The sequence below is a fragment of the Callorhinus ursinus genome, unplaced genomic scaffold, assembly GCF_003265705.2.
Source record: "Callorhinus ursinus isolate GAN/ISIS: 27379988/994484 unplaced genomic scaffold, GSC_fseal_2.0 scaffold2, whole genome shotgun sequence".
Taxonomy (NCBI): domain Eukaryota; kingdom Metazoa; phylum Chordata; class Mammalia; order Carnivora; family Otariidae; genus Callorhinus; species Callorhinus ursinus.
Genome location: NW_027397064.1, coordinates 36,287,121 through 36,307,472, shown reverse-complemented (window position 1 = coordinate 36,307,472; position 20,352 = coordinate 36,287,121). Strand labels below are relative to the sequence as shown.

At 40.7% G+C, this 20,352-nt stretch overlaps 1 protein-coding gene across 9 annotated transcripts in view; it reads right to left on the bottom strand.

The window, feature by feature from the left end:
- ANKRD44 (ankyrin repeat domain 44) overlaps positions 1 to 20,352 on the bottom strand; it is a 321,875-nt gene that overhangs the window by 114,715 nt on the left and 186,808 nt on the right. For all 9 annotated transcript variants that reach the window (XM_073880874.1, XM_073880858.1, XM_073880849.1 and 6 more), the window contains 5 exons: positions 19,485 to 19,685; positions 19,075 to 19,162; positions 16,655 to 16,797; positions 15,687 to 15,899; positions 6,552 to 6,630 (listed from right to left, as the gene is read on the bottom strand). In XM_073880874.1, the coding sequence (XP_073736975.1) occupies positions 6,552 to 6,630; positions 15,687 to 15,899; positions 16,655 to 16,797; positions 19,075 to 19,162; positions 19,485 to 19,685 (724 nt within the window). The remainder of the gene's footprint in view (positions 1 to 6,551; positions 6,631 to 15,686; positions 15,900 to 16,654; positions 16,798 to 19,074; positions 19,163 to 19,484; positions 19,686 to 20,352) is intronic.

The window sequence follows — 20,352 nt, the reverse complement described above, 5'->3', positions numbered from 1 at the left end:
TCTCTCTCTCTCTCTCTCTCTATCTATCCATCCATGTCTCATGTCATTGATATCTTTGGAGGTCAAGCCAGGAGTGGGGTGGAATGTCCTGCATTCTAGAGTTGTCTGATTATTTCCTCTATTCGATTCAGAACATTTTGGCAAGACTACCCCAGAGCTGATGTGCACTTCCCACTGCTTCTCCACAAAATACACATAAGGTCAGGTTAGTCCACCAGATGATGCCAATTTTTGATAACTTGCAACGCATACAGTTTCAGTTTCGGAAGATGAAAAAGTTCTAGAATTGACCAGTGGTGTTGTTTACACAAAATGATAGTGTACTTAGTGCCAGTGAACTGTACAGTTAAATACAGTTAAAACGGTAACTTTTTATGTCATATATATTTTACCACAATAAGAAAAGGGGCTTGATTATTTGGTTAAGGTGATGCCCACCAGCCCTTGCCATTGCAAATGTCTTTTCCCTTTTGTAATTAACAAACAACTTGTGGGTGGTACTTTGAGGCTGTGCAAATATCCTATTTCCCAACAAATTTTCCAGCAAGGATTTTAGCATAAATAGGGAGTACTTTGTTCAAGAGTTACCTGAATTCTTTATTCTGTATGCTTGTATTATTAACTGGATACATAGTTGAGATTCATTTGATTCTGTTTGTTTTCAAATTTTTTACCAGCTTTTAGCTTTATTTTATTAATATGTAAAAAAATTCATTCACATGTCTCAGAAGTCAAAATTATATATATATTTTTAAGGCTCATTCTCATTTCCATCCCTTCTACTTCGTTCTCAACCACATTCTATAGTAATCACTTTCATTAGTTTTGGTATATGCTTTCTGTGTTTCTCTTTGTAAAAATAAACACACAGTGGGATGCCTGGGTGGCTCAGTCGGTTCAGTGTCTGCCTTCAGATCAGGTCATGATCCCAGGGTCCTGGAATCGAGTCCCCCATCAGGCTCCCTGCTCAATGGGAAGCCTGCTTCTCCCTCTCCGTCTGCCTGCCACTCATCCTGCTTGTGCATGCTCTCTGACAAATAAATAAATAATATTTTAAAAATAAACACACAGACTACCTTGCTTTCTTTTTCTTTTTTTATTTAACAATATATCCTGGAATTCACTCCTAAAAATCACTTCTTGGAGGTATTCTTCATTTTTGTACAGCTTTATTCCTTTCCATTGCATGGAGATACTAGTTAAGTACACCAGTCTGGTATGGATAAGCATTTAGGTAGTAAATACAATTTTGGTATCATCAGGAATGCTGCAGTGAATAACCTCATGCATATACTGTTTCCTATCTGTTGGGTATATCTTCAGGGTAAATTCCTAGAAAGGGGATTTCTAGGTCAAAGAAATGAATATGTGGTTTTGTTCAATTTTGCCACATTTCCTCCTGTAGGTCCTGTGCCATTTTGCTGCTCACATGAGCAATGTATGAGAGTGTGTTTTCCTCATAGCCTAGTCAAGCCTTTGAATACCTGTCATGTGATAGCTGAGAGTAATATGTCAGTATAGTTTTCATTTGCATTTCTCATATTAAGGAAACTGAGCATCTTTTAAATACTGAAGGATTACTTGTTTATCTTTTTTCATGAACTATTTGTTCATGACCACTTTTCTCTGTGTGTGTGTGTGTGTGTGTGTGTGTGGTCTTTTATTCCTTGATTTTCAAGGGCTCTTAAAATATTTAGGAGATTCACCATTTATCAGTAATACATATTACAAATATTTCCCCCCTACATCTTCATTCTTCTTTGTTCTTGTGGTCTGAAAAAAACCTATTTTTGGAGTTCATGCCTTTTCTATCATTCTATTTAGATTTTGCATTGAGGTTAGAAAGACTTCCCCCACACCCTGACAATAAAGAAACTGACACACGTGAAACTATTTGCAACACTGTCTCCATGGATACTGCAGAACAATCCAAGGTCCATGTATCTGTCTAGGAACTGCCCACAGTGGTTGGCCTAAATGGTCCACCTCCAGAACTGATCCTGGGAGATGTGGGAAGCAGATCCCCAGACGCCAGGGAAACCTCTGCCCTGGACAAACACTGCAACACTCCAAGTCCTTCCCAGTCAACAGGCACCAAACCTTCTTAAGAAGTGTTAGAACCTCCATGTTTATCAGCCCCAAATATGCCAAAAATTGGGTAGGGAAAGAAAATAGTGAAAAATGCTGGAAAGGGTAAGGGGCTGAGCTGATAAAGTTTCTTCTTGTTGTTACTACTATTTCATAAGTCAGTTTAACATTTTATTTATTTATTTGTTTGTTTGTTTTTAGAGAGAGAGAGAGAGAGAGAGAGGGAGAGCATGCAAATGGGGAGAGGGACAGAGAGAGAGGGAGAGAGAAAATCTTAAGTAGGCTCCATGCCCAGTGCAGAGCCTATGCAGGGCTCCCCTGAAACAGGGACTTGAGCCCATCATCCTGAGATGACGACCTGAGCCGAAATCAAGAGTCAGATACTGAACTGACTGAGCCACCCAGGCACCCCCATAAGTCAGTTTAAAACTGTAAAAATATACTTAATTATCTTCAACATATGCTTTTGTTGTCACTTAAAATATATTTCAGAAAAACATCATAACTAGTGGAAAAATAAAAGAGAGACTGTATTTGTTATTCAGAAATACGTTTTATATTAAAGTAGGACCTCTAGGGCACCTGGGTGGCTCAGTCGGTTAAGCGGCTGCCTTTGGCTCAGGTCATGATCCCATGGTCCTGGAATCGAGCCTCACGTGCCCCAAGTTGGGCTCTCTGCTCAGCGGGGAGCCTGCTTCTCCCTCTACCTTTGCCTGCCACTCTGCCTACTTGTGCTCTCTCTATATATCTCTGTCAAATAAATAAATAAAATCTTTTTTTTAAAAAAGTAGAACCTCTAGGGCGCCTGAGTGGCTCAGTTGGTTAAGCGACTGCCTTCGGCTCAGGTCATGATCCTGGAGTCCCAGGATCGAGTCCCGCATCGGGCTCCCTGCTCAGCAGGGAGTCTGCTTCTCCCTCTGACCCTCTTCCCTCTCATGCTCTCTGTCTCTCATTCTCTCTCTCTCAAATAAATAAATAAAATCTTTTAAAATAAATAAATAAATAAATAAATAAATCACTAGAACCTCTAGATGAATGAATTTCTATTTTATAGTTATTCCCTAAACCTTTCCATTTTCACTTGAAAATCTTTAAGATTTGCCTGGCATGCAAATGAAGTATCTTTACTACTCATTTGAAGCTTGCAAGTCAAATGATGGTAACTGATTATTGACAATTAGTGAGGAAAATTAACATTTATGAGTTTAGAAGTATGCAAAGCATGTCAGAAGGGATAATTTATGCAGCATTATCTAAGCATTCATCTGAAGTTAGTTTTTCCTGCACAAACAAAAATGGTCATCTTATTAAACTGCCTCGGAAGTATCGTAAGCCAAAAGGTCAAAAATCTCACAATGAATCATCCTAACCTATCACTGGACTCTTCCTCTTCAAACTCTATTTTTAAAGCTTCTGTGAAGAAAACATCATTTTTGAACTCTTGTAACCTGTTGGACAGCATCTGAGGCGGTGGCCTAGTGCAAATGGCTGGATCAAATGCCTTCTGCCATCACGTTGTTTCTTTATTCACTTCTTTCCCTCTCTGGCTGTGACAACCCAGCTTCAGACAACAAACAACATGACTGAACAGCAGAGGCAGTCTTTGCTCACTATCTACAAAAATAAAAGAGGTGTGTGTGTGTGTTCGGTTTTTTGTTTCTTTCTTTTTTTGTTCTTTTTTGGCAACTGTCTTACCAATGCTGAATGATTCTGGAAAAAGTTATTATGAAGAATAACCCTGAATAGAGAACAGTCAGGGAAGCAGAGAAATGTCATAAAAAGTCCAAACACCAGGGTGATTTCACAAAACAAATAAACACAAAGAATGTTCCTCAGTAGCATGCTCTGTTGGTTTAGGGAGCCAACCGATGTCCCCACGTGGGACCGGCGTTCAGAGTCCTGTTGTGCAGTGACCCACTCTGGAGGACAGACACCAGGTCTGGGGATGTGAGCCTCTGGATGTTTCCCAGAAGGAAGCCAACAAACAGGAGGAAAAGAAAAGAGCTTCCTATTCTTCTCCCTAAGGGCATTTTTTAAAATGTCAAATGGAAGAACTCATAGTTCTCACATGTAATGAATGCAAAGAATTGTCAGCTGAGAGAAGAGAATGCCAAATCATCCTTCTACAGGGGTGACTCTAGTCTAGATATAAGTGAATCTTAAAGTAAATAAAATTCAAGTTAAAAAACATTTTTTAAGGGCGCCTGGGTGGCTCAGTCGGTTAAGCGTCTGCCTTCGGCTCAGGTCATGATCCCAGGGTCCTGGGATCGAGCCCCGCATCAAGCTCCCTGCTCAGCAGAGAGCCTGCTTCTCCCTCTCCCTGCCACTCCCCCTGCTTGTGCACGCTCTCTCTCTCTCTCTCTGACCAATAAATACATGAAATCTTTTGAAAAAAAAATTTTTTTTAACATGCCATTGTTCATCCAGAGAATGCATTTGTAAATGTAGTGGTTGAAAGTTCAGTCCCTGATGTTAGATTGGTTATGTTTCAATCCTTGTTCCTCAACATACCTGCCATGTATCCTGATGGAAGTGACAACCTCCCTGCCTCAGTTTCCCCATCTTTGAAATGGAGATGACAATAGCACCTCTTTCTCATGGGTTTATGTGGAGTGCTTACCCAAATGCCTGGCACAGGGTGAACACTCAGTCCATGTTAGCTTTATCATTACATACAATGGGCTATATATTATAGCCACTACAGCTCATCATTTTGGGCCCCTGGACCCCACCTGAGCCACAAGCAAGATGCCAGTTCGGCCAAAAATGAGGCTCCGAAACAAGCTCCTTGATCGCTGAGGACAAGAGATGTGTTCTCTTTCAGATCTCATCCCAACTCATAAGTCTACAGCTATGTCCAGAGAGGGCATGGGAGTCCTTCCGGTCCACAGACATGGCTTTTGGAGAGGTCAAAGCAGCCAGCAGCATCTCCAGACTATTGTCAGCACACTAGCATTACATGGAGAGATGGGTCATGGCCTTGATTCAAAGGAGACGGCCAGGATGGTCTGGCCACAGGGACGGACCTACGGGAAGGCAGTGCTTACGAGGAGAAACCTTGCTCTTTCTCTTATCAGTGATAAGGCCCGCTGATTACATTCACACCAAATTTTTAAAAATGGATACCAAATATCTCCCTAGTTTTATTTCTTTTTCAGCCAGTGGACACTTTCTGGAAAAAAAAAAAAAAAAAAAAAAAAAGCAGTTGAGAAATACATGGGATGAGGAAAGTGTGAGAAGGAGACACTCTAGGGTCACTCCCCATCTCCCTTTGTTTACTTCAAGCAAAACAAAACAATTAAAGTGTCCCCTTCAATAAAGTGAATGCCAAAGACATTCCACATATTTCAAATTAGAATTAATGGGTGTTGTGCAGTTAATTTTCATTTTACCTTCCTTTGCTCACTGGAAACTTGTCAGGATTTATTGTCCCCTATAGTTACATTGAAATGCTTATAAATTTCCTTTGCCCTGCTGCAGATATTTTGCTTCCTAAGCATAATTTCCCTGGCTGATCTTCCATCCACATGTCAAGTAACTTTTTGGTTTTACGACTTGAGTGCCAAGGACATAACATAGTATCACTAAAAATTCATCCAAAATTCTTATAGATGAGAAAAAGACAGGTCCAAGAAATTGACTAATGCCAGAATTTTGAGAAGTACAAATGTGGGTCAACTAAAGATCGTTTAGGAATTGTTGAACTTGAAATGTCAGCATAAAATCTGGACTAAACCTGTTATTTTTTTTTAATTGTCTCTAAGATTTGCTAAGAAAGCAGTAGTTGTGTGGTCAAGGTCAATCCACTCACAGATGCTGGCCATGACCCATAATAGCATTAGGAACTGTAATATGAAGTGATACTCCCTAGTACTCTGGCTACAGAGACAACCCAGTGGTTCAAGTATACCTTTGTTGTGAGCCTGGAAAATTACTAGATTACGTGACTTTCCAAGGTCTCTATCAAGCCTGTGACTTTATCATCTTTTATAACATGCACTTAACTGCTTTTCCTCTGACTCACCTCGTTTTTCCTACCTTTGCCCAAGTAGCTTAAGGAGTTTTAACTTGGGAAACTATGGTGAATTCTAAAGCTTAAAAATAATTCAGATTTGCTGCTAGAAAATGTATGATAGTTATTTGTATTAGTTTCAGAGTGAAAAGTGCAGGACCTTGAGCCCATATAAGTACATCATTTCCAGTTTCAAAATCATATGTTCTTTGACTGAGTAGGAATTAACTGAGGAACAGTGGCTTGATGTTCTCGCTCCTAAGCTGGATGGTGATGATATGTCTGAAAAAGAGTTTTCAGCAAAGTGCATCAAAGGATGGTGTAAATCTAAGCTTAATAAAACAGACTGTCATCTAAAACAGAGCATTATCTTTCAAGTTCTGATAACTGACAGCCACACTCAGATCAGGACACTGTCTAAATAACAACATAGCGGAAGGATCTCTCTTACCATTCTGAATGAGGGTTTGTGACCGTGTGAACCTTCCATGGACAGCTGTCATGTGCAGGGGACTTTTGCCATCTTTACTCTAAAAAATGACGGGGAGAGAAACAATGGATCAGTGATGTCAATCTGAAACATCCCTATGGATACTACTGTCAATGCCCTGAAAATAAAATGTCAATTCAGATTTTTTTAAAAGTGTAATAAAAACTTACAAAAGGTAAAAGATAATTTTGAAAGCAAAAGAAAAGCATATATAATATCTCAAGTTACTTCTTAACATCCCACTGTAAAGAAGCTTAGAGAAATGAAAATTATTTTAGAGAAGAAATGTGAAATTTCTAGTTACACTGACAATTTTTAAACTACCCTGTTTCAAACTGACGCAATCATCCAAAATGCTTTTTTCTCTCTTGTGATTTACTGATGAAGATGGTTTCAAGGCATTTTTTTTTCCAACTTTTGTCTGAAGTACACGAGTGAAGACAAATGATGTGCTAACTGGCTTGGTCCTGTCCAACCTGAAGTTAATTGAACTGCTATGAATGACTGTAGCTCTCAAAATGGACCTGAAGCATTCCACCACTCCCTGCATTCTGATTCCATACAAAATGACACTTCCAGTTGTTCCAAAACAGAAACGCTTGCTTCAATTAAGTCATTAGAAATCATAAGATTAAGACATACAATGGTTTAGCAAATGGCCATTTTAATGATCCCCTGGGAATGTGCTGAATTTATACATCTCTTTATTATTTAAAATATAAATAATGGAACCCCCGATATAGATCAAGCCAAAACATGAAAAATGTATAGAATCTATAGACTGATCATCATTACACCAAATACTAAAGTCCTACACATTTATTAAGAAATAGTCATTTACAGAATTTCATCCAAAAATAGTAATACCCAAAAGAAAATATTAAGTATTCCCCATAGAGTGCATCCTTTCACTGAGGTACTGTTAATAAAAGGGAAAAAAACAAGGAAGAAATAGACGTAGCTGTTATTTTTCTAACTCTCAGGAGAAACATTTTCCAAAGTCTAAGGTTAAATATGAGATTTCAAAAATGCAAGTTTATTTTTCTAATGAAACCCATATACCTGTGCTTTAAAATGCATTGTTGGTGGGAATGCAAACTGGTACAGCCACCTTAGAAAACAGTATGGAGTTTCCTCAAAAACTTAAAAACAGAAATACCATATGATCTAGTAATTCCACTACCGGGTATCTACCCAAAGAAAATGAAAACACTAATTCGAAAACATATATGCACCCCTACATTTACTGCAGCGTTACTTGTAATAGCTGAGATGTGGAAGCAACCTATGTGTCCATTGACAGATGAATGGATATGGAAGATGTATTGCGTACGTACGTACACACACACACACACACACACACACACACAGAGAGAGGAATATTATGCAGCCATAGAAAGGATGAGATCTTCCCATTTGTGACAACATAGATGGACCTGGAGGGTATTATGCTGAGTGAAATAAGTCAGACAGAGAAAGACAAATACCATATCATTTCACGCATATGTGGAATCTAAAAAACAAAACAAAAAACAGAAACAGATTCATAAATACAGAGAAGAAACTGATAGTTGCCAGAGGAAAGGGGGTAGGGAGATAGGCAACATGGGTGAAGGGGAGACGGAGACACAAGCTTCCAGTCAAGGAATAAAAGGCATAGCATAGGGAATAGGGTCAATGATCCCGCAAGAGCTTTGCACAGTGACAGATGAGAGCTACACTTGCGGTGAGCTCAGCACAACGTCTAGAGAAAGTGAATCACTATATTGCACACCTGAAACTAATACATTATACACCTAAAACATTGTATGTCAACTATATTCAAATAAGAAACTATCTTAATTTTAAAAAAAGGAAAACACAGCAACCTAAAAATACATTTAAAAAATGACTCTCTGTTTTAAAAACTTCACAATGGGAACAAATAATCATTTGAACAAGTATTTCTCAGAGTGAACCAAGGACTAACTGCATCTAAACCACCTGGGGCTCTCGTTAGAAATGTGAGTTCTGTGCCCTAACCCAGACCACTGAATCAGAGCTGGGATAAAGGGGTCCCCATTTCTAACTTGCACAGCACGTTAAAGTTTAGGAGCCACTGCTTTAGACTGAGGGGGGCTGGAATAGCTTATAAAACCACAAGGGTTTAACAGAAGAATTTTTATTATATCCTGTAAGTCTATTCCTTAGAAAGGAAGAAAGGAGTTGTGCACAATCTTTGCCAAGGAAAGAGTTAATCAGAATGGTAAGTGCATCGAATCTTTATAGTGAAAAGTCATCAGGTAGATGGGGGGAAAACAGGATCTTTTCTCATCTAATATGATTATAACCAGAGTCAGAAAAGATTGAGAAAGGAAGATGGAAGTAAGCTTGAAGCTTTACTGAAATGGTATTTTTAGAGGAGAAGGAGCAGCAATCAAGAGAGTAGGGACACAATTACAGAAATCGCCGAGTTGACATTAACCTGTCCCTAGGTGGTGCTATTTCTTTAAATTTTGCCCCAATATTTTCTCTTAAATTTAATCGAAAACATAACTAATTAGCATTTGGTTAAAATTATATAAAGCCATAAATATTTCAGTGCTTAGATAATATCTTCATAAATATTTAGCTAAGCACTAAGCACCACGTCTAGAAAATAGCTTAAAGGCTTTACCAGGGAATAACCACCAACTTGGTAGTAACTACCTAAACTGCAGCCAGAGAGCCAAAGCAGAAGTAAACAGTTTCTGTGGTGTGCAGTTTACAAAGCTGGTTCCATTTCAGGGGTACAAACACCACACCCTTTTCTCCCACGGAGTGCTTGTGCCTTTGGTAAAGGGACAAATAGACAACCAAATTAAAATACAAAGGACAGCTATATCAGATCTATCTTTGCCTGGGTTTATCTATCACCAAGTCCAGTCCTGAGCTGATTTTTTTCCCCTGAGGCATATAGCGGCAGAAGGTGGGGGAGGTGGGGACAGGAAGCACTGAGAATATCATGGAGCCATTCTGGAACAGTTGTGCTTACATGGTTTGGATATAAAAGGAACTTGCTATTTCAAAAAGCCGCTGGAAACTAATGAAGGTCAAAGGATACTACTTTTTATTTAGTCTTTACTAGTTAGAACTCAGGATATTCAGGTGGAGACCAGGGATCCTACTGAGTTTCATTATCTGCCTGAGAAATCTGTCACATGGGGGGGACTTGCTGTCACTGCTGTTTCAAGAACTTCAGACAAGGATAAAATATTCACTGCGTTGTCAAAGGAGAGGATATGTTCAATTCTTCCACTTATTCAAAGCTTTGCTTTTATAAGATTTTTTCTTCATTTCTAGTCTCTTTCCCATTTCTAGACTCATTTTCCCATCAGAGTTAGGGCTCAGAAAATTTTGTTATTTTGAGTTTTTTTTAATTACGCAAGAAGCCCTTCTATTGATTCAGGCACGGCTCAGCCATGGTCATGAAGGAAAACCAAAAAAGACTAAGAATATTTTGCGACTATCAGTACTCTTTCAGGGCAGAATTTAGCATCCTTCAAGGAAGATTAATCCTTGAACTAAATGGAGTGTTTCAGTTTCCTTCACCAGCATTCTCCTCAGAAATCCATTCATGTCTCCCACACCAAATGCCTTCTTTCCTCATCCTCCAACGTCCCCCAAACCTTCCCTAAACTCATAGACGTTGTTACCACCCAGGAACTTGAAGGCATTGTGCTGTCTGTGGCATGTGCCTCCTGGAGTCACACAGCTCAGTGAACTTACTAGAAGGCAAGAGAGCCTCTATAAGATAACATCAAGGCCAGTCTGCAGGGGGTTAGAGGAAATGTGTCAGAAACCCACAAGGGCCTCCTAATTCAAGGGAAGAGCAATCTAAAACCCTAATTTGCAAAAAAGCCATACATAGTCCAATTTTTTAAATGGCTCACCATTTACAACGTCTATGAGTTTAGGGAAGGTTTGGGGGACGTTGGAGGATGAGGAAAGAAGGCATTTGGTGTGGGAGACATGAATGGATTCTAAAGGCCAGAGATGGTGCCTGGTTGGTTCTCACTCATTCCTCTCCTTTTTCCTCATATCCTCTCCAAAGTTCCAATCGTAATATCCTTACCACTGCTTTCTTTCTCTTGCCTGTTCCAGTTTTCACCTTCGACCTCTGCAGTGCAACTCATTCTATAATTTGGACCTGGTACATATAAAGAAGGGAGCTGGTTCACTTCAGGAGATGTGTGATGGACTTCAGCCCCAGTGTCTGAGGGCTACACAGCCTAAGGGCCCAGGGACAGAAAAGAAGTCAGACCATGGGCAGTCTGAATGTTAATGACTGGGAGGTAGGCAACCAGGCAAGGGTAATTTCTGAACCCATCTAAGCAGTATTTGGAAGAGCTATGTATTTAGTGCCTTCTTTAACATTTTGAATGCTTCCAGAAAGAGTTTTGGGATGCTACAGGAATTACAATGCAGTCTGTAATGGAGAAGAAAAATTATTTTGTATCTTCTCATGCTCTTCCTATTTGCAAAATACAAGTGAACCTTCAATGGATTATCGTATAAAGTATTGTGTCTTTATTATTTATCACAATTAAACCAACATTACAAAGTCAGAGACAGGGCCATGGTCAATCTAAGGAAAATGAAGGATTGTAAAATGTGCACAGGACACACATCCTTCCTTCTCTCTCCATCATCTTGTAAATTGCTCATGAAGACATCCCTTTTAGTATTTTGTGAGGATAGGGGAAAACAAAATGAACATGTGGGTAGGTACTGGTTACGTTTCAATATGCTGTTTCCCCCAAACTTCAGAAAATCTAAACAAATACAAATTGTCTTGCGATCTACAAACACTTTTAAAATCCAAGGAGCAATGTGGTACAGAGAGATAACAACTTCAATTAGAAAGCCACATCCAGAGTCAGACAAAATGGCTCCATGGAAATGGCAGACGATCGTGCCTCCAGAGTGCATCTGGAATCGTGAAGGAGGATTCAAGAGAAGGAAACCGGAGGATGTAAACAGAGGAGATGAAAGGAGACTGAGGGAGAAGGCTAGATTTTAACCCAAGTCCCATTTATGCAGATCAGATAATATATAAACCTAAGTCTCAGATTTTAAAAAAAGGTATTTCTCATATTCTACTGATGATTAGCAGTCTATGGGGGAAAATTAATTATTAAAATTAAGGAGCCATGCTTTCCAGGTCCATTTTATGGGGGACAAGGCTGCCATAAACTGCCATAAACTCCATATATAGCTGGAGTCCCTAAACTACTCTGAACTGAGCACTGGGTCAGGTAACGGGGGAGTAGGTGGGTGTTCCAGAAAGTGGCCTTCTAGCCTTGTTGTCAGGCACACGGAGAGCATCAGTCAGCATGCTTTCAAAAGGGGAATGGAGAACATCAGACAACCCCCTGAATTAATTAAGTGAAGGCTGGTGAAGAGAGCTACTTTATTTAACTTCAGTAATACTTTTCCTTTCTTTGGAGAATTGGAGGATGTCCTTCAGATACCAGCATGGCAACACAAGCGTCACAAGTTTCGGGGACACCGCCAGTTCGGCCACCTGTTAACCTCCTGTCTTCTCACCACCATCCTCTGCGACTTCAACACTATACGATGACTCTTCCCATCTCGGGTTACAGTTCTTTGGTCTCCTTGATGCCCCCGTAGACCTTCCCTTACCCCCATTTAGGACCTTGGATGGGCTCCACTTACAAAATATGGAACTCTGAAATTCTCTTTATCTATTCTGCTTCTTCATTTCTGCCTGTTCTCTACCTCCATGAAGACATTGTACTCCCCTCCATTTCCTTTCTATTTTCTTTAACTCTTCTTTTTTCATCTGTTTTTTGGTTCTTCCTCCTCTTCCTCCTGACCCTAAGACTAAAGGGATCCTGGCACCCTTCATCCCTTTCTCCACTCATGCTATGATGTACTCTCTCCTCGGGTGACCTCACCCTTTTCCAGCCTCCAAGATCCAGCACCTGTGTGAATGAGGCAGCCTAAGATTTTTCCTCTATGCTCTTCTGCTCTCCCACACTGGAGGGTCGCATGTTCCATCATTGGTTTTCTCAGACTGGCTGTACTAAAGGCTCAAAATCACCCGCTCAAAAACTAAACTTAACAGGGGCGCCTGTGTGGCTCAGTCATTAAGCGTCTGCCTTCAGCTCAGGTCATGGTCCCAGGGCCCTGGGATCGAGCCCCGCATCGGGCTCCCTGCTCAGCGGGAAGCCCGCTTCTCCCCCTCCCACTCTCCCTGCTTGTGTTCCCTCTCTCTCTGCATCTCTCTGTCAAATAAATAAATCTTAAAAAAAAAAAAAAACTAAACAGTTTTACCTCGTAAGCCGACTCTTTCTCCTGATGTCCCTCTTAACAACAAAACAATAGTCGTTTATTGAGAGCTTGCCATGTGGCAGAAACCGTTCTAAGTAGTTTCTATAAGATAACTGGTTTAATCCTCACAGCGGTTCCATGAAGAAGATGCTACTATTTCCCAAATTTTACAGACAAACAGACACCCAAGAGAGGTTGTTTCTGATTATATAATTACTGAAAGTCAAGGCTAGGACTGGAATTGAGGCAGCCTAGCCCCAGAACTGAACATTTAACCCCTATGCTCTGTCACCTCTGAATCAGATTTCAGTTCTACACTTGTCTTCAACTCCTCCAACTCCTATCCAACCAAATTTCATTGATTTTCTTTCTGCAAAGCCTCTGTCTTCTGTTGGCTGTGCCCCTCCCCTGTCCTCAGTACCTCTTATCTAGACGAGTTTTACCGACTTCCAGTTATTCTCTAATTGTGTCCTCTGTCTAGGTCCACTATACCTGAATTTTCTTTTTATAAAAACAAAAAAAATTTTTTTCACCTGGATATAAAAATAACACATGCTCATGTATCACAACCAGAAGATTAAAACAAATATATAAAAATGAAACTAAAAATCCAAATCATAATTTTGCCTCTCTGTAGTGGTAACATATTGGTATATATTCCAAGTATTTTTCTCCTTCTATGCATATAACCCAGACACATAACTTTTTTAAAATTAAAAAATGAGATCATATTTACTTATTGCATATTAGTTTTTTCACAGATAACACTAGGTTATTACTAGTCTTTTTCATATTTTCCAATCTTTTTTTTTTAAGATTTTATTTATTTATTTGACAGAGAGAGACACAGTGAGAGAGGGAACACAAGCAGGGGCAGCGGCAGAGGGAGAAGCAGGTTTCCTGCTGAGCAGGGAGCCCGATGTGGGGCTCCATCCCAGGACCCTGGGACCATGACCTGAGCCAAAGGCAGACGCTTAACAACTGAGCCACCCAGGCGCCCCCATATGTGCCAATCTTAAAGGCAAATATACTTGTGCATTAGTTTGCATTTTTCTAATCACTAATGATATTGTACATTTTTCACAGGTTTAATGAATATTGTTTTTCCTCTCTTGTGACTTGCCTTTACACGTATTTTCTAGTAGGTTATCAGACTTTTTCTCATTGATTTATGTGAGCTCTTTATATATTAAATGTATTAACTCTTTGCTCATCATGTATAATGCAGAAACATTTCTCTGAGTTGTTCCTCTTTCAATTTTGTATACGTTAGGGTTTTTTGTTTTGTTTTGCCATATAAACATTTAAAATGTTTATGTCATCATATATACAATTTTTTTTCCTTCCTGTTTTCTGTCTCTGGTGTTCTGTGACCAGATTACTATTTCTAATGCTCAGTTTGGATCACAAGACCTCTATAATGACTAGTGGTCCCCACAGCTTATAGAAGCCCAAATCCCTCAGTCAGTTGATAAGCCTTCTTCCTTCGTCCAGTCACATTTCAGCTTGTTCCTGGCTCCTTTCTTTCATACAGTTTCTCCTCCCTTCAAGCTCAATAAATTACTCTTCTGGAAATTTGTCTCGTATTTCCCCACTATTAGAAATTATAAGAAAAATGTAAAAAGATTTTAATAGTGAATAGGGAAGGTCATTAAAATGGATTGATCCAATATTCTTAAAATTAAATCTCAGAAAGAATCATTTTTCAAAAGCAGAGGCAGAATACACTGGGACCTGCATTAGGATTGCTGCGTGCTGGGGAGAAGGGAAGCTGAGGATGAGCACAAAGTCCCTCATACAGGTGAGGATGGTCCACTACAATCTAAATGCGTTCACAGTGATGTAATCTGGATGGCGAGGGCAGTGCCTAAGTTCCTCTTGGTTATCTGTTACAGTGAGCTAACTACTAGCCTAGAGTCTACCCAAAGCTTTTCCTATCTGGAACTCCCAAACTCTTTGTTCATGTGGTTCTCTCTATCTGAAATGCCCTCTCTCAGATTCTATCTCTTCTCATCTCAACTGATACCAATCTTCCGACTCTCAGCTCAAAAGCAGGCATCATTTTTGATCCCCAAGCAGGAAGCAAGCGTTGACTTGCTTTATAGTTTGCAATACTCTATTACTCTCTCATGCCACTCATTACATTCTCTCTTGTCTCCTGCGCATCGTAGCACACTATGTCCTTACCGTACTGTAAATTCCTTGAGAGCAGAGCTCATAGCTCATCCTGGAGCACTCCCTCAGAACCAAACAGAGGGCACTAGATAGTCCTCAGTAAGTTTGCTGAATAAAGACTATTAGGACCAGTTGACCACTATTAGGTCAATGTTACATTACTACAGTCACTACCTACTGTTTACTATTGGAAGTGTCTGAGAAACTCCTTGGTGGGCCATGCCAGGGTTAGGAACAGACCTGAGATCATTGGATTAGGCTTTCCTTTGATTCTCAGCAACTCTGCCATATCAGCTCAACATCCACCTCCGTGTTAGAAACTAGGCCACGTCAATATCCCTGGGACCCAGTCTTTGCTCCAGAACATTCACTAAGCTACCAAAAGCAGGTGGCTAGAACCTCAGTGCCTTCCAGCTGGTCCTACCACTTCTGCAGTAACAACACAGCTAAGTTTCCGTAGCAGGCCAATATAGGACAAGGCTGTGGGAGTCAAGGTACTCAGAATTCCAATTCTAAAACACGATACCATTTACAAGAGTTGATTTTGCTCAAACAGAGGCTCAATGCAGAGGTATCTAGCAGAGAGAGAGACTAAGAGTGTCGTACCTGGATGTTAACATCTGCCCCGTTGTTTACTAATAGTTCAAGACACAAAGCACCGTGTGTGGAGGCAGCAGCAAAATGCAAAGGGGTGAACCCGCTGTTGTTGGGCTGGTTCACGTTAGCACCGTAGTCAGTCAGCTCATTAACTACAGCATCCTGCCCGTTGTAGCAGGCCAGGTGAAGGGCTGTGTTTCCATAGATGTTGATTTCGTCGATCTGCAAATGAATCCAACAGAGGGCAGGTAAAATCACTGTCTTCATTGCATTTGCTGTTGGCGGGGTGGGAGGGGCGGAGGGAGAGAAAGACTCTTAAGCAGATTCCGTGCTCAGCATGGAGCCTGATGTGTGGCTTAATCCCAGGACCCCGAGATCATGACCTGAGCTGAAATCAAGAATCAGATGCTTAACCGACTGAGTCACCCAGGCACCCCATACACCACAATTTAGAAGACTAAATGCTGAAGGTAGGATGAAGAACCCTAGCCCGTCTAAAAAATGACTAATATGTATTACATGCAATATATATGTTTAAATATTTCTCTATGTTGATATAGAAACTTAGCCTGTTTCTGGTTTTTCATTACTTGCTGTAGGCCCCCATTGCCCTTCATCAATTGCCCCTGGAAACTCAAAAAGATAGGATGCTAGAAAATAAGGTGGTTTTTACCCTCTTGAACTAAAATGCAAACAGGATTTAATTTCCCAACAACAGAAAACCCACAGGGGCACCTGGGTGGCTCAGTCGGTTAAGCGTCTGCCTCCAGCTCAGGTCATGATCCCGGGGTCCTGGGATGGAGTCCTGCATCAGGCTCCCTGCTCAGCAGGGAGTCTGCCGCTCCCCCTGCTTGTGTGCTTTCTCTCTCGTGCTCTCTTTCAAATAAATAAATAAAATCTTAAAAAAAACCCAAACCAAACCAAACATTAGAAAACCCACAAATATACCATGAATTGATGCATTCATCACAGCTCACCTCCACTCCCAGATTCAGGAGGTGTTTGACAACACTGATCTGTCCATTGGAGGCTGCAGCATGCAGAGGGGTATAACCCTTCTTATCCTTACACGTCACTTCTGCGCCGTGGTTGATGAGCAGCGCCACAACGTCCAGGTGGCCTTCACAAACAAAGCGGCAGAAAACATGGGTAGCCTTTTTAGGATAATTTGATGACTGATTCCACCTATATTATCACCATTAGCTTTTACTACCACCACCATTTTAAATGAGAACAAGGTCCTGCCAATATGTTAGTACCACAGCCTAAAAAAGAATTATGTTAAAATGAAAGCAATGCTTTTAAAAGCATTTCCCATTCCTTAAAGTCCAACACTGACAATTTGGTTTGGAAAAATTAATGAAAGAAAAAAATCAATTAATCAGAATAACTCTACATTACTGTTAAATCATATGAAATTGCTGTTGCTTGACCATTTTTTTTTTTTTTACCCCAAAAAAGACACTATCATATGGTTCAACTGAAAAGTATTCTTGTGAATTACTGGCTAAACAGAAACCTTTCCAGTTTCAACTCCTGTTGGCATATTTTCTAGCATATTTTCCTTTGTACCCTATCTTACTATATATAGTACGATAAATGTATTTAACCTCTACATTGTGACTGAAGACTGTTTGATGCTTTGGGTCACTGCTGTAAATGTGGTTAATGATTGAGGGGTAGAAGATAAGTACTGATTCCAAGGGTCTGAGATGTGCATGGGGGTGAGTGTGAGTGTGTTTACGTGTGTGTGTGAGAAAGAGAGAGATGGAGAGAGAGGTGTGTTTGGAGGGGGGAGAGAGTTGGGTGTGTGTATGAGACAGAAAGAGTTTGGTCATGGCTTGTTTTATTAAAATTTGACTTTTTTCCCCAAAACTTGTATGTAGAAAAATTATTTTCAGTTATTAGTGAGGCTATCTTAGTTCAAGTGGTGCTATCTTTTGTCTTTTGTCCTGTTTTGTCCTTTATTCCTTAAAGATAGTCATCTATGTATTTTTTCCTATTTGTATCCTGATGACAAACAAAACAATGACTTTACTTCTTTAAAGCAATTCTACACAAATGTTTTAACTGTGTATCAGCAAAGAACAAACTTGAAACCCCAGGCTCTTTGCATCCCATCACACACTAATCTAGTGTGTGCTCTGCCTAAACAGCAGTCTGGCCAATGTACCCTGACTCCAGCCCCATAGGTACCATGCAGACATCCAATCTGCTTCCGTCATCTCCAAAGTCCATGTTGTCTTTTAAAAAAAAATGATAATGCTTGCAAAATCTTAAGAGTCTGGTTTTTTAAGCCCAAATATCCATTCAGACTCATCCACAGCCACATAATTTATTTCATCTCTACCCAACCCATTCTCTTTCTCCCCCCCCACCATTAACATTATTGTTGTTTATGATAATAAAAGGCCTGTAGGTTTGTTAAAAAGGATTCAGAAACCAAACTAACATTTCAGCATATAATATATCCCAGATCGTCTATATTGCAGATTTTTTTTACAAAAACGAGGACCATGCTATTATGATCTGTTTTTACTTAACACAGAATCTTTTGATGTTAATAAATACTAATGTCATCATCACTGTAGTTACTGCCCAGTGTCCCACTGGGCAGTTCTTTATCATTAACCAACACAATCTCCAGGGGATGGGCATTCAGGTGGTTTATAACATAGGGCTGGTAGAATCCCACCTGCTTTTCCAATTGCAGGCCAGTCTCCGGTTACAAACACAAAGGAAGGATCCCAGTTCTTCGTTCCTCACAAGTCTACACTGAGAATAAACTCGGTGAGGCCTATCATTTGTCAGTCGCACTTGTGCCAACAAAAGTGAAAAAGAAAAACAGAAATCTAACTCCTTCCTTCATGTGTCCCAGCCCAGCTGGCAGAAGCAAGACCTGCAAGGCCAGGTTCACTGTCAGGAGAGTAGCAGGAGGATTCACGGTTACTGTTGTCACTTGAACTTACCCATCAGCCAGAGGGTGGTCCTTCCTTCCTTTTTGTTTCTTTCAAAAATACTTTTAAATAAAAGGACACATAGAATTTATGTCCTGGCTTTGCTAGCCACTCCTTGTTCTTTTTAAAACACTTTATTTTGCTGCCATAACAAGTTAAAAGAAGCACCATTTTGTGCGGCTTTCCCGTCCGGATTGAAACACATTCAATGAGGTCCAGGCTGTGACTCATCCCTCCTCCTCCCTGTGGGGTAAAATCAATCTCTGACAGAGCAACTGTCTAACTAGAGTGCTCTATGCTTGCCAGTCAAGTGGACCAAATCTTCACTCAATTGGGCCCCAAGCTTGGAAAGAAGTCAGGCGTGCACAAAGGGAAAACCTACATGCTTCACGGCAGGCCCACAGCTTCTTTAGCTACAGTCGTCTTGCAGGAACCCTTACCCATATAGGCCGCCCAGTGCAGAGCACGCCGGTCCTTCTTGTCAAATGCATTGATGTTTGCTCCTTTGGCCAAGAGTAAATTGACCATCTGAAAGAAAACCAACATGCAGATAATCTGAGTCAAATTAACATCAAATCCAAAGGCAGGTCAGTGACCCGGAATTCAAACACAGTAGGAAGCTGACGTCACAGACAACCCTGTGGCACACATGTCAGAGGAGAAGCCCGAGGAGGCAGCTACTTTTGCAACCCACTGGCTGTACATTTAAAATGGGCTATTGTTGCCTGCGTTTTGGCATGCAGATAGCAGCTTCACACTTGCTAAAAGCCTCAGGAGTAAGATTAGGTTCCACTGGGGGTGAAGAGAGGCTCTAGGGAGATTTCCTGCTCCCGGTGATGAGGACACTCACCTCCACGTGGCCATTCAGAGCAGCGTGGTGCAAGGCTGTGCGCCCCCCTCGGTCAGAGACATTGACACTGCTCAGCAGGGGAATGATCACTTCTGCACACTTTACAGCCTTATTGGCAGCCGCCACGTGGAGGGGGGTCTGCCAGTTCTTGTCCCTCGCGTTGACATCGGCCGAGTGCTTAATCAATACTTGCACCGCTTCCTACAAAAGAAGCAGAGTTTGCAGGGGTCACTGACAAATGCTCAGTCGATGCTTATTGGATAGAAGATGCTTCACCAGACCCCGGAACTACAGGAAAGGAAGGCTCCGTGCCCTCCCACACTGGCTCAAGATGTATATTCTTCTCAGAAAAGCAAGGTAATATGTGAGAAAGACCAAAAGAGTGGCATAGGTGAAAACAGATTCACTTTATCTTTCTTTGTTAGGCCAAGAGCCCTGGCATATCTTTAAAACCAAATAAACCTTTTAAGCATAAGGTTTCTTAACAGGGTGTAAAGTACCCTTAGGCCAAATGAGAGCACTCGTGTGCAAGTGCACACTCCAGGGTAAAATACCCATAGGTCAAAAGTCCCCCGAAGATCATCTGAACTTGGAGGTGTTTGTCAGTGAATCTCCATCATCCAAAGCCCAAGGCCTCAAAGCCCTTTGGACATTCTTAGATCAATTTATAAACCTTTGGTTCTCACAGCCAACATCTTAACCCTCACTGCGTGATCAAGAGCAGTCAAGGGAAGATGTCTATTCCTACCTCAACTTGAAGCTACAAAATTGTTCCATATTATCCCAACTTTTTCCATGTTATAGTGGGGTAACTTCTTTTCTACTGTTGCATCCCTTCACCTTTACTGAGACTTACACTTTTTGTTTT